The following is an 18,768-nucleotide window of genomic DNA, read 5'->3' as shown; positions in this document are numbered from 1 at the left end:
TGGCTGCAGGAAGCGCTGCGCCCTGCATCTTTGGTGGCCTCGCCTGCATGTCTGAAGCTGCCCAGGTGCCTCACTCTGTGCAATTCTCTCCCGGAGAGGCTTCTTTTCTTGACACTCGTTGCTTTGTGCTTCAGTGCGAGGCAACAGCTGCTGGAAGCAGAGGCAAGGGAGGGGTGTGTGTTGGCTACAGGACCCTCGGCGCTCGCTTTGTTTGGCGGCAGAGGAATAGCTCATTAGCGTGACATAGTGGCGTGTCAGCCAGGATGGCTGCTTCCTCCTGTGCCAGTCAGTCGTGGCACTGGTTCCCCCAGCAACTGCTTGGCTCCTCCAGTGGGCCACTTTGAGAATCCAAAAGTATGTGTCAGAGGCAGAGAGGAGGAGGGCCTGGATCCTACATGTAGCCTGAGGTTAAATGGGAGTTGGGGGTGGGGTGGAGGTAGGGAGAGAGCAGCTGATCCGCAGGAGCAGAGCTGGAGCAGAGCCAGCAGTCTATGACTTAATGCCTGTCATTTATTATTCCACCCCACCCCCCAGCTCCTGAAGGGAAACGCTCCTCTGGGCTGACAGCTGTGTGGGTAGCTCGGAACCGCTTTGCCGTCTTGGATCGGATGCACTCGGTGAGTGGGGAGAACCACATAGCTCAGTGGCAGGACACCTGCCTGGCATGCAGAAGGTCCGAGGTTCATTCCCCAGTGGCATCTCCAGGGAGGGCTAGGAGGGGCTCCCTTTCTGAAACCCTCGAGAGCTGCCGCCAGCCTGTTGATAAAATAGTGAGCTAGGTGGACTGAGGGTCTGACTCTGCATAAGCTTCGTATGAAACGCTCTGCCTGTCCCATCAAGCCGTGAGCTGTCTCTGGGCAGCAGCAGCCTTGCTTTCCTTCCCATGAGCCTCGGCTTCTCCTGCCTGAGCTTGGAACTTCCACAAGTTTCATGCAATCCTGATAGAGAAAAGCTGATTTAGGAAGAGAGGAGGAAAACCAAAGAAGTCTTCTGCGAAGAAGACTAAAGCACAGGAATTTATAATAATTATCACTCACCTTCTAAACCATTGTTTCGAGATAATTTTACACGTAAGATAATCAAAAACAGTTTAAAACACAAAGAGAGCAAATACGTTTTACGCAAGGCGGAAGTCCCAACAAGTAGGCACTCGTGGTAGAGACCCATTCACCAAGCTGGGAAATCCTGTCGGAACAGAAATACTCTTTCTGGAAGAGTTATTCCCTGAGAGGAATGCTATTCTCAATGTTGCATATGGTGAGCCTGAGAGAATTTATGGCTTGGCTAAGTCCCCCGAGGCAATTCATGTCAGCCAAGATTCAAACGGAGCATTCTGCTTCGCAGCTTAGTCTCAGCTACTACACTACACTGCTGCTCTCTATTTCCCCCCCCTCTCTCCCCTGCCACTCTCTTGATTGTGAGCTACCCCTGCAAGCCATTGTCAGGTTATGTGGCAGATTAAAATGAGAAGGAACGAGGCAACACTGAGCAGCACGCAAAGGTGCTGAGCAGCTCTGTGCGAGGTCCTGAGCCAGCGCCGAGTCTTGCTCTTCCGGATTTCGCTTTCGTGTACCTGATTTCTCTCTTCGCTCCTCTCCCTGATTTTTGCGGTCTCTTGCCGGCCTGCTGAAATGGCAGATTCTGATCAAGAACCTGAAAAATGAGATCACCAAGAAAGTCCAGGTTCCCAACTGCGATGAGATTTTCTACGCTGGGACAGGGAACCTTTTGCTGAGAGATGCTGATTCCATCACCCTCTTTGATGTGCAGCAGAAACGGTAAGAACCTTGAGCAGCAGATAACCTCTGACCTCGGGTGGTGGTGGTTGGAGTCCATCAGACAAACTCCAGGTGGGCAACGACTTTTACCAGCTTGGTCACTTTCATATGGAACCCTAAGGCTGTAAATGTAGAACCCTCTGATTTCCTTCTCTCTGGATGGGGGAGTAGAAACACCTGGCCGGATTTGGCCCAGGGGCTTCCAGTTGCTGATCCTTACCAAACACTTGCAGGTTTTTTCCTGCGAGGGCCTTTCAGCTACCAGGTTTCCTTAAGATACCACAGATAATGTGCATATTGTAGGGTATCTGGGGGTGTTCTTGGCCACCAGGGATTCCCAGAGAGCTGCCCTAGAGGAAGGAGAAGGGCTGGTTTCTGTGGGCCAGTTGAAGCAGACTTGGCATAAGTCTCACATGGGCTGTAGGCTAAAGCTTTTTTCTGCCCGTGGTACTACCTCCCCACCACCACCACCAATTGATTGCTGCTTCTCCTGTGCCCGAATAGCGGGCAAATGGGGGAGAAGGGAAGGTGCCGTGTCCTGGTGTGACTTCATGGACTCGGGGGGGCTGCTCCCTTCCTGCAGGACTCTGGCCTCTGTCAAGATCTCCAAGGTGAAGTATGTCATCTGGTCGGCTGACATGTCCCACGTGGCTCTCCTGGCAAAGCACGGTAAGAAGAGGCCTCACAGGTGTCTTGACAGAAAGACCCAAGGGTTTTGTATCAGTGATTTTCTTATTCTGGGTTGCTCCATTTTGCAGCTTCCTCATCTTCCCCCCGATGTTTTGCTTTTGACTGGAAGCTCCTTTTTAAATTTATCCTTCTCTTCTCTTTTTTTGGGGGTGGTGGTGGTGGAGTGGGGCAGAGGGGAGTTAAAGTGCCATACATAACTTTAGGGCTGAATGGTGCATTCATTTAAGGCTCTTTCCCCACAAGTTTACACGTTGGGTTTTCTCTTAATCACTGTAGTTTCAAATGGGTTTGCTGATAGGCCAGCAGATCTACACCCTTTTTTTTGGATTTTTTTTTTTGGTGGCAGGTCCTCCTTGAATGAAATGTCACCTGGTCCTTTCTTCCTCACATTAGGGTGAAGGAAAGAGGGACAGCCTGAAGAGGAAGCCAAGAGAAATGGTTTCCTCCCCCTGGTTGAAAGCTGCGGTGCAAAATGTGCCTTATTGCAGAAAATCACATTGGCATCCTTCTGTTCTTTGTTAGTTATCCATGTTGCTTTAAGGGGTGGGAGGAAAGAATGAACGGGGTCCCTGCCCTGAGGAGCTTGCAAACACAAGCCTTGAACTGAGTGAAGAGAAGAGCCATTCACAGGAATGATCCCCATTTGTCTCATTTTCCTACCTCCAAGGAGCTCACTGCTGCAGATACGGGAATCTCTCTGTCCCCCTGCTCCAAAGCAACCTTTAGAGATAGGTTAGACTGAGAGAGACTGGCTGGCCCACACCTGCCCCCTGAGCTTCATGGCTGAATGGGGATTTGAATCAGGACCTCCCAGCCTAGGCACTGCCCCAGGACCCCTGTACTTTGGATTTGTTTCAGTTGGGGTTACTTAGGAATAAGCCCTCTTGTGCATGACATCTCTCCTCTGCTCTGCTTCTCCAGCCATCATGATTTGCAACAGGAAGCTGGAGTCGCTTTGTAACATCCATGAGAACATCCGGGTCAAGAGCGGCGCCTGGGACGAGAGCGGAGTCTTCATCTACACCACAAGCAACCACATCAAATATGCCGTCACCACCGGGTAAGCGGGCAGCGTGAATGGACTGTGACGCCCAGCAGGTTGCTGGCTAAGCATCGTTGTTATCCAGGATGGTTGAAAATAAAAGTGCCACTTATTTTTACTATGATCACTGCCCTCTGAGGCATAAGCCCCAAAGCAACTCCTCTCCGGAAGTTGTTTTGGGGCCTGCTTTTTCAGCAGCCATACCTGTGTTTTGAAGGTACATGATTTAGCACCGTGAAGACAGGGAAAACCTGATATGTTCATTAACAACAACACAAGCTTCCCAGGGACAGAGTGCTATGCATCATAGCTGCAAAACAGGAGTTCTCTCAAGGCTCTAAAAAGCTGGTGTGCAGCCAGTCCCCAGTAGGATTTAGTAACAGCATTAAAATCCCTTGTTAGCACCTGGTCTTGAGAGAAAGCCTGCACTTGCTTTTTAAAGAGAGGCATGCATGCAGTTTGTTAAACCATGGCTTGTTAGATCATCTGAGCCTTCTCCAGAAGCTTAACTGTGGTATGTTTACTGCCCAACAGACCATGATCTGGAGCCATGGTTTGTTGTTGGCTTGCAAACCTCGATTTGTTTTAACTGTGGCGTGGTGTCAACAGCTACTAGCCATGATGGCTGTGCTCTGCCTCTATAGTCGGGGGCAGTAATGCTTCTGAAGACCAGTTGCTGGGAACAGTTACAGGAGGGGAGTGTGCTCTTGTGCTCAGATCCTCCCCATGGATCCTCCCCATGGGCAACCAGCAGGCTCTTTTTGTGCTCTTATAAAGAAAACTGATCTGAGTGAACAGAAATGACAGAGACCAAGATTTGAAAGGAGTTTGCCAAGGAAGATGGCTCATTGATGTAAAGATCATGGAGCTCGAGTGGCCTTCCTCTTCCTTTCCAGTCCCTAGTAGAAGCAAAGCTTAGTTAGAGCTCAATCATTATATTAAGTCAGTTTTACTATAAAGTTCCAACGCTTACCCAGTAGCAGAAAGTGTCCTCCCTGCTTCCCACCCCCCACTTTCAATCTTGTAAATTTTAAGGGAGGGTCGTATGACCCCATTTCCTGCCCATTCCCCCGTCAGGCTTCAGGGAATCGGATCCCTCCCCCAGTGGCAGTAAATAAGCAGGTCAAACGAAAGGAGTGTTAGTACTAGATAAGTTCTTTAATAATCACAGCAAGATAAAAAAATGGCATTGCTCCCAGTAAAGGTTCACCCCCTCCGTCCCCATTAATCTATGTCACTTCTATATTGGGTAATCTGAGCTTGTTGTCGTTGCACTTTCTCTTCTATCACTTTCTTAGGCGAAGGGGGGTGGGGGGCCAGGAATGCTATCCAAGCACACAATCTGCCAGCTGTCTCTCTCTTGGCGTTTCCTCTTCTAGTTTTCCTCACCCAGTATTTCCTAGCTTTTCCCCTCTGGACTATGCTCTTCTGCAAACCACTGTTCTAAATCAATGCTGTCCTCCTGCCCTTGGGACGGTTCAGAAAAAGGAGGGGGGGCTCCCACCGTTCCTCTTCAGTCCAGTCCCTAACACCCCCCACAACTCCTGTTCCGCATTCCCCATCTAGAGACCACGGGATCATCCGCACCCTGGACCTGCCTATCTATGTGACGCGGGTGAAGGGGAACAACGTCTACTGCCTGGATCGTGAATGCCGCCCCCGAGTCCTGACCATTGACCCGACAGAGTTCAAGTTCAAGCTGGCTCTCATCAACCGGAAGTACGATGAGGTGCGTGCTTCCTCTTGCCATCAGTGCCCAGCGGTGGGGAGGAGGGGTCGTCTCAAACGGCTCATCTCTTGCATTGCCCTCCCAGCAACCGTGGAGGGTGGAGGGCAACTGTATCTTTCTCTACCTCCTTGGCCATCTTTGATATGAGCAGGCAGGAAGTCATGCCGGGACTTCCGTCCGCTTCTTGCCGTAGAAACGTAAGGGCACTGCTAGAACAGGAGGCCGAGGTGTGCAGCCTGAAGGGAGGCACTTGAATTCATTTTTTAAAATTATTTTTCAAATACAACATATACGGTAAAGAATGAACAAAGGCATATAAAGATTCAGCTTACAAAATTGAAACATTCCTCTTAAGCCTTAAACCTTAGAATACTCAATAAGCTGTTTGCAAACACCATAAGAAAATCTTAATTTCCCAATGATTTACAAGCAGCTCTCTCTCTCTCTCTCTGGAACATATAACTAGAATTAATTTACAGTTACCCTATGAAACTAATTCCTAACAGGAATTTTACTAGGGGTGCGAAGGAAGAAACCACTTGGTTCCATTTCTCCATAGCTATAATTCTGCATGGCATCCAGTACTTAGCAATTAGCATTATAGCTGCTGCAAGAATATTCGTACACAATTTAACATTTTCTTTCACCTATTTTCACACGTCATTTTTTTTTAAAGGCACTCTGGGGGTCAGAATTATCCTTTGCCTAAAATCCTCATACATAACTTTTGTTGCTTAGTGAATTAAAATGGTATTATTGTTTTTTAAAATTCCAAATGTGTATTAAAAGCAAACAGAGCTCAATTATATCAGTACAGCTTTTCAGACTTCGTAGGGCCAAAGGACCATGGATACATAACAAGACAACCATTTTTCTTGATGCTTTCAGTGGAATTCACAACATCATCTTATCTAGGAATTTGTAGTCATTTGTGGTCCTTTTTGTTCCCATTCAGATCAGATTCCCACTTTAATTTGCTCTTTATTTTGTTTGCCCTGAATTTGGCTGCCTGTCAAACTCATGGGTGACCCCAAGATTTTGTGTTACTGGAGAGGGGGAAATCTCCCCCTCATTTACTTCCATGCCTTGGAACAATCTAGTTATCTTCCCCCCCTCCCCTAAAGTGAGAGCTTTTGCGTTTTCCTCTTAGGGTGTCCTAAACATCCTGATCTTTTTGCATGCTATCCTGCAGCTCTAATGACCAGAATGATACACAGTGTTCTATAAAGGCATCCCAATACAGATCCTTTCATTATCTATCCCTTTCCTAATAACCATAGCACTGAATTTCCTTTTTTCAGTGCTACCACACATTGAGTTGAGCCTCTTTCCCTCCAGATCTCCTTACCACCTGCCACGTGTGATCGCCATTGTGCTAACCTAGGATTTATTCCCTAAATGCGTGACTGCGCCCTCATTTGTCCCCCACCTCCTTCCTGTTCCAGGTGCTCCACATGGTGCGGAACGCCAAGCTGGTGGGCCAGTCCATCATCGCCTACCTCCAGAAGAAGGGCTACCCTGAAGTTGCTCTCCATTTTGTGAAAGATGAGAAGACTCGGTTCAGCCTGGCTCTCGAATGCGGTAACATTGAGGTGAGGCATGGCGCCAGCTCTCCTCCAGGAGGACTTGCATGCAGACCTAAGACCTAGAGGTGTCTCTCACAAGGGTCCCATGCTTCCTCCCCGCTCCCAACAATCTGTAACTAGCTAGGGCTTTAGTTTAGCAAATCCACTCCTTCGTTCCAGCGTTGTCTCCTTCCTTTCTTTTTAAAGCAAACTTGCCTTTTATTGGCAAGTTCTGTCCCAGCAATTGACTGCTAAGCCGTAAAATGCTAAATCTTCCTCTCTATCGCTCAGTGGTGGAGCATGAAGGTTCCGGGTTCTGTCTTTGGTGAACTTTTACTTGCATGATCTCAAGAAGCAGGGGTGGGAACGGCCTCTCTGCTACCGCCCCCTTGGGGTTGTCTAGGTATTAACCTGAGAGCCATGTTTTTGGTGCTCTTTTAGATTGCTCTGGAGGCAGCCAAAGCCTTGGATGATAAGAACTGTTGGGAAAAACTGGGAGAAGTGGCCTTGCTCCAAGGGAACCACCAGATCGTGGAGATGTGTTACCAGCGCACCAAGAACTTCGACAAGCTCTCCTTCCTGTACCTAATTACGGGCAATCTGGAGAAACTGCGCAAGATGATGAAGATAGGTTGGTCTCTACAACGAATGGCTCTTCCAGCCCATATGGAGCCAGAAACTTTCGATGGTTCAGAAATGCATTACAAAAAAATATAATTGCATGCAACAGACTTGGCCACCTTTGCAGTTTACTGTGAGCCAGCAGCACACTTCCTGTTCAACTCCTCCTTTCACCCAAGGGCACAGTTGACTAGGAAGCAGCCGCGGAGGAAGCTGCTTGGGCGCCTGGGGCGGCATACCCAGGGGTGGGGCGCACCGCGGGGCCCTCTGGAGTCTGCCTGCCTCCTCCCATTCAGCCACCCTACAGCTGGGGGGGAGGCAGCGGGCAGACTGTTTGGGCAGCATGGAGCCTGCGGGCGCCCAAGCCACTGCGTGAGTGCCGCCCGGCATTTTGCCACCCCCTCAGTGGTGACACCCAGGGTGGCCCGCACCCCGCTTCCTCCGCCCCTGCTAGGAAGGGATAGCTTGATGGGACATAGAACCCAGGATCCTGTTTTGTTGCTGGCCTATGCTCCTGGTTTATATGGAAGCAACACACCAGAATTTTGGGTGCGGACATAAGCCGGATCCCTTCCTGCTTTGTTTTTTCTCTGAAGGGAAGAGCGAAGGGGCTCCATGTACTAGCAAGCTACTCATTCACAACAAACCCAGAATAAGTAGAGAGTTCTGACTTACTGTGTGAGAATGCAGCCACTGCCTCTCTCGCAGCATGATCGCAGTTGCTGATATTTGGCCCTCTCAAAATCTTGTGACTATTAGCAAACTTACTCCTAACAGTCAAGGACTGGGAAATGGTGTTAACCTCATAACAAGACACATTCATCCCATTCCAGTGTAAGGAAAACCATGTGGAATCCTAGATGTGGAAGGTTCTGTGTAGGCTGACTACTGACCAGTAGCCTTGATTCGTGGCGGAGGGGGTAAAAGCAGGACGAAATGCGATTGCATAGTAATGGGAGGTGGCTGCCCTTTTGCAACTAGGGAATCCGCTTCAGGTTGGAAGAGGAAAGATTTGTAGCAGCAGCAGCAGCAGCAACCAGGAATGCTGCAGTGAGCTAATGCTTGAAACTCCTGGGTGAGAGCTGGGTGCGGAAGTGACCCATTTCCCCCTTCCCTTGTTCTTTGTTGCAGCCGAAATCCGGAAGGACATGAGCGGCCACTACCAGAATGCCTTGTACCTTGGGGACGTGGCTGAGAGGGTGAGGATCCTGAAGAACTGTGGACAGAGTAAGTAAGCTGGCAATGTGAGCTTTGGGGTTCCTAGAAAAATGAGCACAGTTTCTATTAACAAGAGCACAAGAGGAGCCTGCTGGATCAGGCCAGTGGCACATCTGGCCCAGCATCTTGTTCTCAAAGTGGATAACCAGGTGCCACCTTATGGGAAACTTGCGAGCAGAGCCTGAGCCCAAGAGCCCTCTCCCCTTCTGTGGCTTGCAGCAGTTGGTATTCCGAAGCATTGCTGCCTCCCAGCTTTGAAGGTGGGGCATAGCCATCATGGGTGGTAGCCACTGGTAGCCTTTTGCATGACCAGACTACCCTGGAGAGCTTCCCTTCATCCTGACCTTTCTCTTGCTTGCTTGTCTTTGTCAAGAGTCCCTGGCCTATCTGACGGCTGCAACCCATGGCTTAGATGAGGAAGCAGAGAGCCTGAAAGAGACCTTTGACCTGGAAAAGGAAACGGTTGGTGCAGGACTATGGGCAGGCTGGATTTGGTTGGCATGCCGTTCTCCCTTTGCCTAACACTGGTGGAAGAGTTTTAGTCTGGGGGCGGGAGCTTACAAGTCTGTCGCTTACTAGACCTATTAACCCAAGTCTCTCAGGTTGGACCCCCGGCTCTGCATCTCAGAATGCATAAGCATCATCACCCACCTGCTTGCAGCTTGAAGCTTTCTCCCAAACTGCCCCTGGGCTGAAATGGCTGTGTGGCTCCCTGCCTAATTCCCAGCCAGCCCCTTCCTTGTCCCTGTGGAGAGTGCAAATTTACATGGAGGGTTGAAAGTTCTTTGTTTCCTCTTCTTCTTCTTCCAGATCCCAGAAATAGACCCCAATGCACAACTGCTCCAGCCGCTTGCTCCCATCATGCCCTTGGACACCAACTGGCCTCTGCTCACTGTCTCCAAGGGCTTTTTTGAAGGCACAATTGCTAGCAAAGGTAAGGAGGCCTGGACGTTGTTACTGGAAGGCTTCCCCTTCTCAGATTTCGCAGGGGAGGAGGGGAGTGGCAGGGGCTCCCAGGTACTGAGGCTGCTCCTGTCAGTGGCTGCTGCTGCTGTCCTCTGTGGAGGCCAGAAATGGCTGCTGTCGAACAGGGCCATTGTACCTCGAGCCGTGCCTGTTTCTTGAGGCTGCAGAATCCCACCACAAGACAAATTGGTGATTTTGTTCTTCTCTGCAGGCAAAGGAGGTGCATTGGCTGCTGACATTGATATAGACACAGTAGGCACCGAAGGCTGGGGAGAAGATGCTGAGCTGCAGCTGGATGAAGGTGAGAGCTCAGCGGTGAAATCCCATGAAGGCCAGGTTTTCTTGGCTGCTTGCTGGTTTAAGGTCATATACCATCCTTCGTCAGAAGGCCACAGGGCCGTTTGCAACATGCAGCGCAGTGCACAAATCCTGAGTCTTCTCTCTATCCAAAGGTAGCTCTTAATCCTGGCCACCCACAGAAAATGAAAGACCCTCCCAGCTCTCTCCAGGGAGCTTTCCTTCCCTCTCCCGGGACTCAGCTATACAGGTGCAAATAAAACGTTTTGAATGCGTTGTAAAGTGTAATATACAATTGGCACACTAGATGGCGACTGTGAGCTATAGCCAATCAACACATTTTTCAAAATGTTTTTTTAAAACCAAAACAAACAGAAACATTTTCACGTTTTTTAACGTGTGTGGATTCCCCCCCCCAGTCTCTCACTCTCTGAAGCTTTCCTGCTCTGCATTACTTAATTAAAGTGTTTCCTTGCCACCACTTCGCAATGAAGCAACCCAACCACTTCCTGTTTTCATATGGGGTGCATGTCGACCCTTCTTAAACTCCCCCAATCCGTGCTCTGTCCCCTTACAGATGGCTTTGTGGATGCTGGGGAAGGTTTTGGAGACGAAGCCCAGGCTAAAAGCCAAGAGGAAGGAGGTGGGTGGGAAATCGAAGAGGACCTGGATCTTCCCCCTGAACTGGTAACTATGGGTTTCATTCATTTTTAACTGGTGGGATGTATTGCAGCAGGACTGGAGGGGAGGGCAGACAAAAAGCAAATGCTTACACATCTCCCCTTAAGTCAGTCTCACTCTTGGCCCATTGAGTCTGGACCATTTTCTTCCTGGCAGCCACTCTCTAGGATCCTAGGCTACGAGGGGCCTTTTGCCTTTGCCTGCTGCTGCCTCAGTTCCCCTTTACCTGGAAGCGCCAGAGATGGAATCGGGAAGCTCCTGCATGCAACGCATGAGCCTTCCATCGTGGAGAGCATGTTTTTCCATTGACTACCACATGAGCTCTGTGTAACCTCCATGTGTGGGCACAGTCTACCTCTCAGATATCTTCATGCACTGGAACATGGGGAACAGAAGCACACATGTGCGGGGAAGATGGGGAGTAGCGGGATAGCTCAGTCAGTAAAAGCACGCAGATTTTAATCTCAGGGTTGTGGATTCGAGCCCCATATTGGGCCAAAAGATTCCTACGTTGCAAAGGGTTGGAGGAGATGACCCTCGTGGTCCCTCCCAGCTCTTCTGTGATCAGACGTTTGTTGTCGTGTTTCACCACTGGTGTGAATGAGGAAAAGCCACTGTTCACGTTGCAGCAGGTGCCATAGTAGGAAAGGAAAACGGGATGGAAGCACTAGCATTGTAACCAGGAAAACCTCCATGTCTGAACCCACCGTAACTGCCCCTCCTTCTCTCTCTCCCCCCCCCACTCACATTTCTGCTAGGATGTTCCTGGTGGTTCCGCTGGAGAGGCAGAAGACGGCTTCTTCGTGCCGCCCACCAAAGGCACCAGCCCTGCACAGGTAGGAGGGCATCTGTGTTGAAGCACAAGACTCTTTGAGACCGGCCAAGCCCTAGAAGTAGCAGAGAAAAGGAAGGTGGTTGGGGGTGGGCAGAGGCTTGACACTTCCCTGCATTTCCCCTCAAATGCAAGTGCTGCTCCCAGGCAGCCGGCTGCGACAATAAGCACGCAGCTGAAATTCCCATTAAAAAAATAAATCCAGAAGGGTCTGCCGGGTGCGGAGTCTGCTGCAACGAAAGCATCTGAGGAGTCTCGTGACACCTCAAAGGCGAATCAGTGCATTGGTCCTCAAGGTGCTTTAAGACATGCTCATTCTGAAAGTGTAAAAGACAGAAAAAAAGCAACAGGAGCCAATTTCTGAAGGCCGGATTGAAAAATCTGGCCAGGTTTGCAGAGCTTTCGAAAAACAAATTAAAATCAGGCAGATCCTTCAGCACCCTTGGGCTGGTTCCTGTCTCACTGCGGTGGAGGGCCGATGGGATAAGTTCACCTCCACAGGTCCTCTGATTTTTGTGGTTCTAACCGGATCCCTTTCTTTTCTCCCTGCTTAGGTCTGGTGCAACAATTCCCAGCTTCCAGTTGATCATATCCTTGCTGGCTCTTTTGAGACAGCTATGAGGGTGAGTTGCCTGGGGACAATGTCTCTGCATTGGCCTTTTTTCTTTCTCATACCGTGTGTTGAACTTTGGGGCGCGCATCCCAAGTGGGGGTTCGCCATTGTCACAAAAGCTTTGTCCCCTGTGAGCCTTGCTTCCTTTCAGAGGGGTTGTGACTTCTTGCCTGTCTTTAACTTGAGCACAGTTCTGTGCGGAAATGGTTGATTTGGATGCCTACACAATGTGACCTTTAAAGGATGTTGTTATTTTTATTTATTTAACTTACTAATTGTTTTTTTTATTTACAAAAGTAACTCAGAGTGACTTACAAGAATTACATTTACATTAAAACCAGTATAAAACAAAAAGAAATCTGAAACACATTCGTATTTTTAAAAGGCAGGATTAAGCCCAGTGAAAGAGGCCACAAGCCAAAGGCCTGGCGGAAGAGAAATGCTTTTGCCTTGTGCCTATAGAAAAGTAGTGATGGCGCCAGGTGAGCCTCCCCAGGGAGAACATTCCACAAGTGAGGAGCCACCACCGAAAAGGCCAGTTCTCATGCTGCCACCCTCTGGACCTCCAGTGGAGAGGGCACACAGAGGACAGCCTCAGATGATGATTGCAGGGTCCAAGTTGGTTCATATGAAGAAAGGCAGACCTTGAGGTATTGAGGTCCTGCTCCACATAAGGATTTATAGGTCACAAACGGCGCTTTGAATCGGACCTGGAAACTAACTGGCAGCCAACGCAGTTGGGCCAGGATTGATGTTAGGTTCTCAGACCATCTTGCCCAGGCATCCCAAACTCGGCCCTCCAGGTGTTTTGGGACTACAACTCCCATCATCCCTAACCACTGGTTCTGTTAGCTAGGGATGATGGGAGTTGTAGTCCCAAAAACATCTGGAGGGCCGATTTTGGGAATGCCTGATCTTGCCCCAGTGGGCAAATTCGGCAGCATCTGCAATTTTCAAACTCTTCAAAGGCAGTCCTAAGTATAATGCATTGCAGCAACTTAGCCTAGATATGGCAAGCCAAGTGATATTTTTAGAGCAGGGGAGAAGAATGAGAGAAGGGGAGGGTCTGTGCGGCAGAACTTGGTTGGGAAGCACCTGGGAGCCCCCCCCTCCCCGGTAACACCACCTCTCCCCCTCCGCTTTCCTCTGCAGCTTCTCCATGACCAGGTGGGAGTGGTCACATTTGCCCCCTACAAACAGCTGTTCCTGCAGACCTACGCCCGGGGGCGCACCACGTACCAGGCTCTTCCCAGCCTCCCAGCCATGTATGGATACCCCCATCGCAACTGGTAGGTGTGAGTCTCCTTGTTCTTCCTGCCGCGACTGGCGGCTGCGCTTGGTTGTGGGACCCAGGGTCTTGCCATGAGCTCTCTAGGTTGCGAGCAGGAAATGGGCTTTGCCATGACCTGCCCCTGGCTGCCTTCTGCATGCATGAATGCAGGAGCCAGGGCTGTTGGCTGATGCTTAACCTCAAACAGAGGAATCTCTTGAGATGCTGCATAGCTTCATATCCACTGTTCGTCATACTCAAAACAGACTAATCAACATTAGTGGCCATTAACTTAGGCCCATTGATTCCGACAAGTTTACTCAGTCAAGCTGACTTGGTGTCCATCCAGTAATAAGCAAGTCCTTGAACATCCCTGCATCCCCCTTCCTTGACCAGTTTTACCCCACACCTAATTTTAACCCCTTTTGCTCTGGAATCGGCTAACGAAACATTGCACTTCAAGCATCTGCCGTAGGCCAGTCCTCACACTGCCTCCTCATTCTCTAGGAAGGACGCTGGCCTGAAAAACGCCCTCCCGGCTGTGGGACTGAAGCTGAACGACTTGATCCAGCGGCTGCAGCTGTGCTACCAGCTCACCACAGCTGGCAAGTTTGAAGAGGCCGTGGAGAAGTTCCGCTCCATCCTCTTGAGCGTGCCGCTGCTGGTGGTGGACAACAAGCAGGAGATCGCGGAGGTGAGCCCCACCCCACTGTCGATTCATTCGCATCGTCCGAGGTGGACTGAGCCCATTCGCTCTCTGTTCATAAAGAGAAGCATTATTCCACGTTGCCCAGAAGCATTGTGTGCTCAGGCCTGTGTACTGTACTAAAAGAACACCAGCCCCTGCTGATTCTGCGCTGGGATAAACTCAGTTCCAACACTTCAATCCCTTGTGTGTTGGCAATGTTGTTGCACCAGCCATCCGCTCATTCTCCTCTGCTCAGGGGTATAGGGTAGACTGAATGACCCACCCCAACAGCTGGAAATCTGCTCTCTCCCTACACGCCCCCATCTCCTGTTTTTATTTGAAGCTTTACAAAGCACTGCCCTAAATTTTCAAGTCGCTGTTTGTAGCTAACGTGCCCTGGCTTGTTCGTTCTTTTGTTCTGACAGGCCCAGCAGCTGATTGCCATCTGCCGGGAGTACATTGTGGGGCTGTCCATGGAGATCGAGAGGAAGAAGCTGCCCAAGGAGACCCTGGAAGAGCAGAAGCGCATTTGCGAGGTAGGGCAACCCCTCTCTCTCTCCATGACCTCACACCAAGGGTTCAAACATTGGGTTACCAAAACCAACCTAGCTGTTACAGTCTGCCAGAAGGCAACGCTTACACAACTCTCTGTGGACAAGAGCACCAATAATTGGCTAAGAAATCAAATGAACACCATTAACTCTATCAGGGGTGGCCAACTCCCAGTTCATGAGCCTGATCGGACCCTTCCAAGCAACTGACTCAAGACCCTACTAATTTTGTCCGTGATGGCAGCAAAAAAAAAACAGAGTAGAGGGCAGTGCTGGAATGGAAGGGGCTAAGAGCTCTGGTGGGGATGCAAATCACCCTCTTCCCAATCATCTGAGTGGCATCCTCCCCAGCTGACCTACATGGATCAGTTGGGGAGGGTAGGGACCATAGGGTTGGCCACACCTACCACTCCCCTACAGCCCCCGGGAGTTTGTCAAAGCTGAAAGCAGGCCTCGGTCCAAAAAGGGTTAGCCATTTCTGATGGCAAGTTCAGAAAGTAGTTGCATTTGTGGGAAAACCCTTAACACAGCGGATGTGAGGACCCCAAAGTGCCATTGTCTCTTGAGTCCCTCTCGCCTATTACCCTGAGTAGGAACAGCCCTCCAAGACCTCAGACAGAGGTCATTCATTGCCCTGGTGACTGGAACCTTTTAGGCGGCAGTGCAACATCCATGCCGCATGCAAAACAGCTGCCCTGTGGCTGAGCTGCAGGCCCGTCTCCTGCACAACTGAGCGGTGCCCCAACCAAAGCAAACTCCTTTTTGGAACTGCATCCTTCTGCCCAACAGATGGCCGCCTACTTCACCCACTCCAACCTGCAGCCCGTCCACATGATCCTCGTCCTTCGCACAGCGCTCAATCTCTTCTTCAAGCTCAAGAACTTCAAGACGGCTGCCACTTTCGCTCGCCGCCTCCTGGAACTGGGGCCCAAACCGGAAGTGGCTCAGCAGGTAAATTCCCAGAGGAGCTGCTCAAAGCCGTCATCTTCATCGTCTTCAAGGGCTCTAAGCACAAAGGGCAGAGGGTATTTTGAAGTGTAATAAACCCACGGTGAGGTTCCGGCACAAGATGTAAAATATCTGAAGAATGATCCCTTGGCGCAGGAGTAGTGCTACTATGACACAGGCCAACTTTGATGGATAGGGGGGCTCAATCACCTGATGGGATGATAGTTTCAGGTGACTGCCCACCTCTCGAAGTTGACTTATGGGGAGAGAGGTCTGCTTTGTCATGGTGTTCCATGTAATGCGCTTCCAAGGCAGCCCCCAGCAGAATTTAACTTGCCTCCCACTAGCTGATGAGCTGACCGGGTCAATCCTGTTAGCTGCAGAGGTCTGCTTCACCATTGTGAAGGGCATGTCCTGGCATGTGCAGCACTCAGCAGGATTGCACTCTCCACTTGCTCGGCTGGTGAGCAGGGCACGCACTCCTGCTGGGTCTACTGAAGCAGGCAGGATTGAACCCCCGCACGCCAAATTGCCCTGCAGACCAAGACTGGCCCGTGAGCTGGAGGTTCCCCACCTCTGCCACCATACAATTATGTAAAGTCCCTTTTTCGATTCTTTACACTCCAGGCGAATCTTTGCAGTGCTGGTAGGAAATGGGGGCAGTGCCGTCTTTCCCCTGCTCATTCTAAAGTGTTGAGACAGAACATTCGGATTCCCAGGCCATCTATCCTGTTTCTCCTTAACGGCTGCTTAGTTTTCCTCTCTCTCCGCCACCATTGCAGACACGCAAGATCCTAACCGCGTGCGAGAAGAACCCCAGCGACGCCTACCAGCTCAACTACGACATGCACAACCCTTTCGACATCTGCGCCGCCTCCTACCGGCCCATCTATCGGGGCAAGCCGGTGGAAAAGTGTCCGCTCAGCGGAGCTTGCTACTGCCCTGAGTTTCACGGCCAGATTTGCAGAGTCACAACCGTAAGTGCCGCCTCCTTCCCTCCATTGCTGGGAGCAACTCTTTCCTTGGAGACTTTTCAGCCTCTTTTGGTTACTTCTTGGCAGCCTTTCCCGTGGTCTCCGTGGCAAGTTTAGGGCATCAAGGGTGCTGCTGCTGGCAGATACTGTGTTTTGACAGAAACGGGCTGAAGCATCACTCTACACATGCTGTAACTAGTAGGGTGGTAGTAATTACTACTAGTTACTACCACCCTACCAGTACTAGTTACGACTAGTTACTACTACTAGTTGCTGTTACTAGTAGGGTGCACCACTTTTGAATCTGGGAGAGTGTACCTTCTTATTCCTCTATGCTTAAAAAACCACACTACTACTACTACCAAAGGGATCCAGGTGGCACTGTGGCTTAAACCACAGAGTCTAGGGCTTGCTGATCAGAAGGTCGGCGGTTCAAATCCCTGCAACGGGGTGAGCTCCTGTTGCTTGGTCCCAGCTCCTGCCCACCTAGCAGTTCGAAAGCACATCAAAGTGCAAGTAGATAAACAGGGACCGCTCCGGCGGGAAGGTAAACGGTGTTTCCGTGTGCTGCTCTGGTTCGCCAGAAGCAGCTTTGTCATGCTGGCCACATGACCCGGAAGCTGTCTGCGGACAAACGCCGGCTCCCTCGGCCTATAAAGCGAGATGAGCGCCGCAACCCCAGAGTCGGACACGACTGGACCTGATGGTCAGGGGCCCCTTTACCTTTTACTACTGCTATGTAGATTAGTAACCTAAGTAGCTCCCTTCTACCTGCAAGGATAGTTAATAATGGCATCCTCCATCTGCAGTCTGACATGGCACGCGCAGTCCATTCTACCTCTGCAGGACTGTACCATCTCATTTTGCTTCATGTATAGATAAATCAGGCCTCGGCTTCCTCCTGTTGGGGTGGGAGCATTAATCTTCCCCTTCTCCCAGCATTGAGAGGCCTGCTGGCTACCTGCTGGAAGGGAGAATTTCTCTAGGCTCACCTGTGACCCTCCAGATGTTGTTGAGATTACAACGCACATCATTCCTGACCACAGGCCATGACTGGTGGGAATTGGAGAGTCCCAACGATGTCTAGAGGGCCAATGGCTCTGCAGGGAGAGTTTCAGAGAGGAAGTGTTTGCAACCTGCTGGCCCTGAACGCGGAGATGCCTCGATTTTCCCGCTGGTCTGGATTGGCTCACGTCACATCCTTCCATTGTCATGAGCTCCTGCATCCCAGCACTTGCCAAGTTTTGCTGCGGGAGGGGAAGAACTGCACTTCCTCCTCTATTTTGCATGGTTCTGTGTAGATCATGCCTCTCCTTGGTGGCCAGCCAGATGATGTGGTTATCAAAAGGTTTAGGATCTTTGGACAGCCGTATCGTCAGGCTGGCTACCCTGAGCCTGGCAATACCTTGTTTTGGACCCAACACTTGAGTTTCAGAGGCACGCACAGTGTGTCACATCCGTGGTCTGGAAGTGCTTAGAGGAATGAGAAATTTCCCTGCTTTCTGAGGTTCAGAATGAAGCTCTCCATGCAGCAGGACAAGGGGCTCTTGCCATATTAAAAGAACCCCTCGGTTCCAAGTCTAGGGGCCGCTAACTATGTCTTCGTTTGGCTATGCAGGTAACGGAGATCGGCAAGGATGTCATTGGCTTAAGAATCAGCCCCCTGCAGTTCCGCTGAGGCTGTCCTGTGACCCAAGCAGCTTTCTACAGGCATCCAGTTTTTTTCCAAGTTCTACTTTTGGCTGCTGCCCCTTGTACCTCCCCTTTTCTGCTACCAGTAATACGCCCCCTTTCCACCTGTGCTCACCAGGCCCTCTTTGGAGCTGTTCAGATGCGAACCTTCAGTCTCAAGTGTGCAGTCACAGCCAGGCCATTCGGGTGAATGCTGTGTGCCTCCCTCCACCCCTTTCCACATGTCGCTTCCATGAGAATCGGGGGGTGGGGTGGGGGTGGAATGGGCCCCTCCCTACCAACTTCCCTGGATGTTTGTTGGGGATCAGGACTTGAAGATGCTACCAGAGACTGCAATAATTGGGTCGTCTATTCATTAGAAGAGGCATTTGAGGTTTTACATCTCATATGCAGGGGGCCAAAGAGTGAGGGGCTGAAACTCTACTCCACTCCTTTTTGTATTCTTCCCCCTCCCCACAAAAACTCCTCGTCCCTTTCTCTCTGCCCCATCTCCTTGTTTTCTTTATCAACACTTAATAAAGTGAAATCACCCAAGGGGGAAATGAGAACGTTGTGCTCGTTGTGGTTTCAAAAATATTCTGTTAACATGAGAAGGCATGCAGCTGTTGGCGTA

General features: G+C 50.4%; 1 protein-coding gene across 1 annotated transcript in view; it reads left to right on the top strand.

Moving 5' to 3' along the window:
* The window catches only part of COPA (coat protein complex I subunit alpha), a 33,500-nt gene extending 14,797 nt beyond the window's left edge, over positions 1–18,703 (top strand). Inside the window, exons 14-33 of the mRNA XM_035097995.2 lie at positions 535–617; positions 1,639–1,778; positions 2,362–2,447; positions 3,390–3,528; positions 5,077–5,239; positions 6,685–6,831; positions 7,246–7,435; positions 8,557–8,652; positions 9,017–9,105; positions 9,454–9,577; positions 9,821–9,910; positions 10,484–10,593; positions 11,346–11,423; positions 11,974–12,042; positions 13,185–13,321; positions 13,810–13,996; positions 14,416–14,526; positions 15,331–15,492; positions 16,272–16,466; positions 18,082–18,703. Of these exons, the coding sequence (XP_034953886.1) occupies positions 535–617; positions 1,639–1,778; positions 2,362–2,447; positions 3,390–3,528; positions 5,077–5,239; positions 6,685–6,831; positions 7,246–7,435; positions 8,557–8,652; positions 9,017–9,105; positions 9,454–9,577; positions 9,821–9,910; positions 10,484–10,593; positions 11,346–11,423; positions 11,974–12,042; positions 13,185–13,321; positions 13,810–13,996; positions 14,416–14,526; positions 15,331–15,492; positions 16,272–16,466; positions 18,082–18,141 (2,456 nt within the window). The 3' untranslated portion in view covers positions 18,142–18,703. The remainder of the gene's footprint in view (positions 1–534; positions 618–1,638; positions 1,779–2,361; positions 2,448–3,389; positions 3,529–5,076; positions 5,240–6,684; positions 6,832–7,245; positions 7,436–8,556; positions 8,653–9,016; positions 9,106–9,453; positions 9,578–9,820; positions 9,911–10,483; positions 10,594–11,345; positions 11,424–11,973; positions 12,043–13,184; positions 13,322–13,809; positions 13,997–14,415; positions 14,527–15,330; positions 15,493–16,271; positions 16,467–18,081) is intronic.
* The last annotated feature ends 65 nt before the right edge of the window (positions 18,704–18,768 follow it).

This window comes from Zootoca vivipara, chromosome 16 (genome assembly GCF_965207765.1).
Source record: "Zootoca vivipara chromosome 16, rZooViv2.hap1.1, whole genome shotgun sequence".
Classification (NCBI taxonomy): Eukaryota; Metazoa; Chordata; class Lepidosauria; order Squamata; family Lacertidae; genus Zootoca; species Zootoca vivipara.
This window is presented reverse-complemented; position numbering and strand designations above follow the sequence as displayed.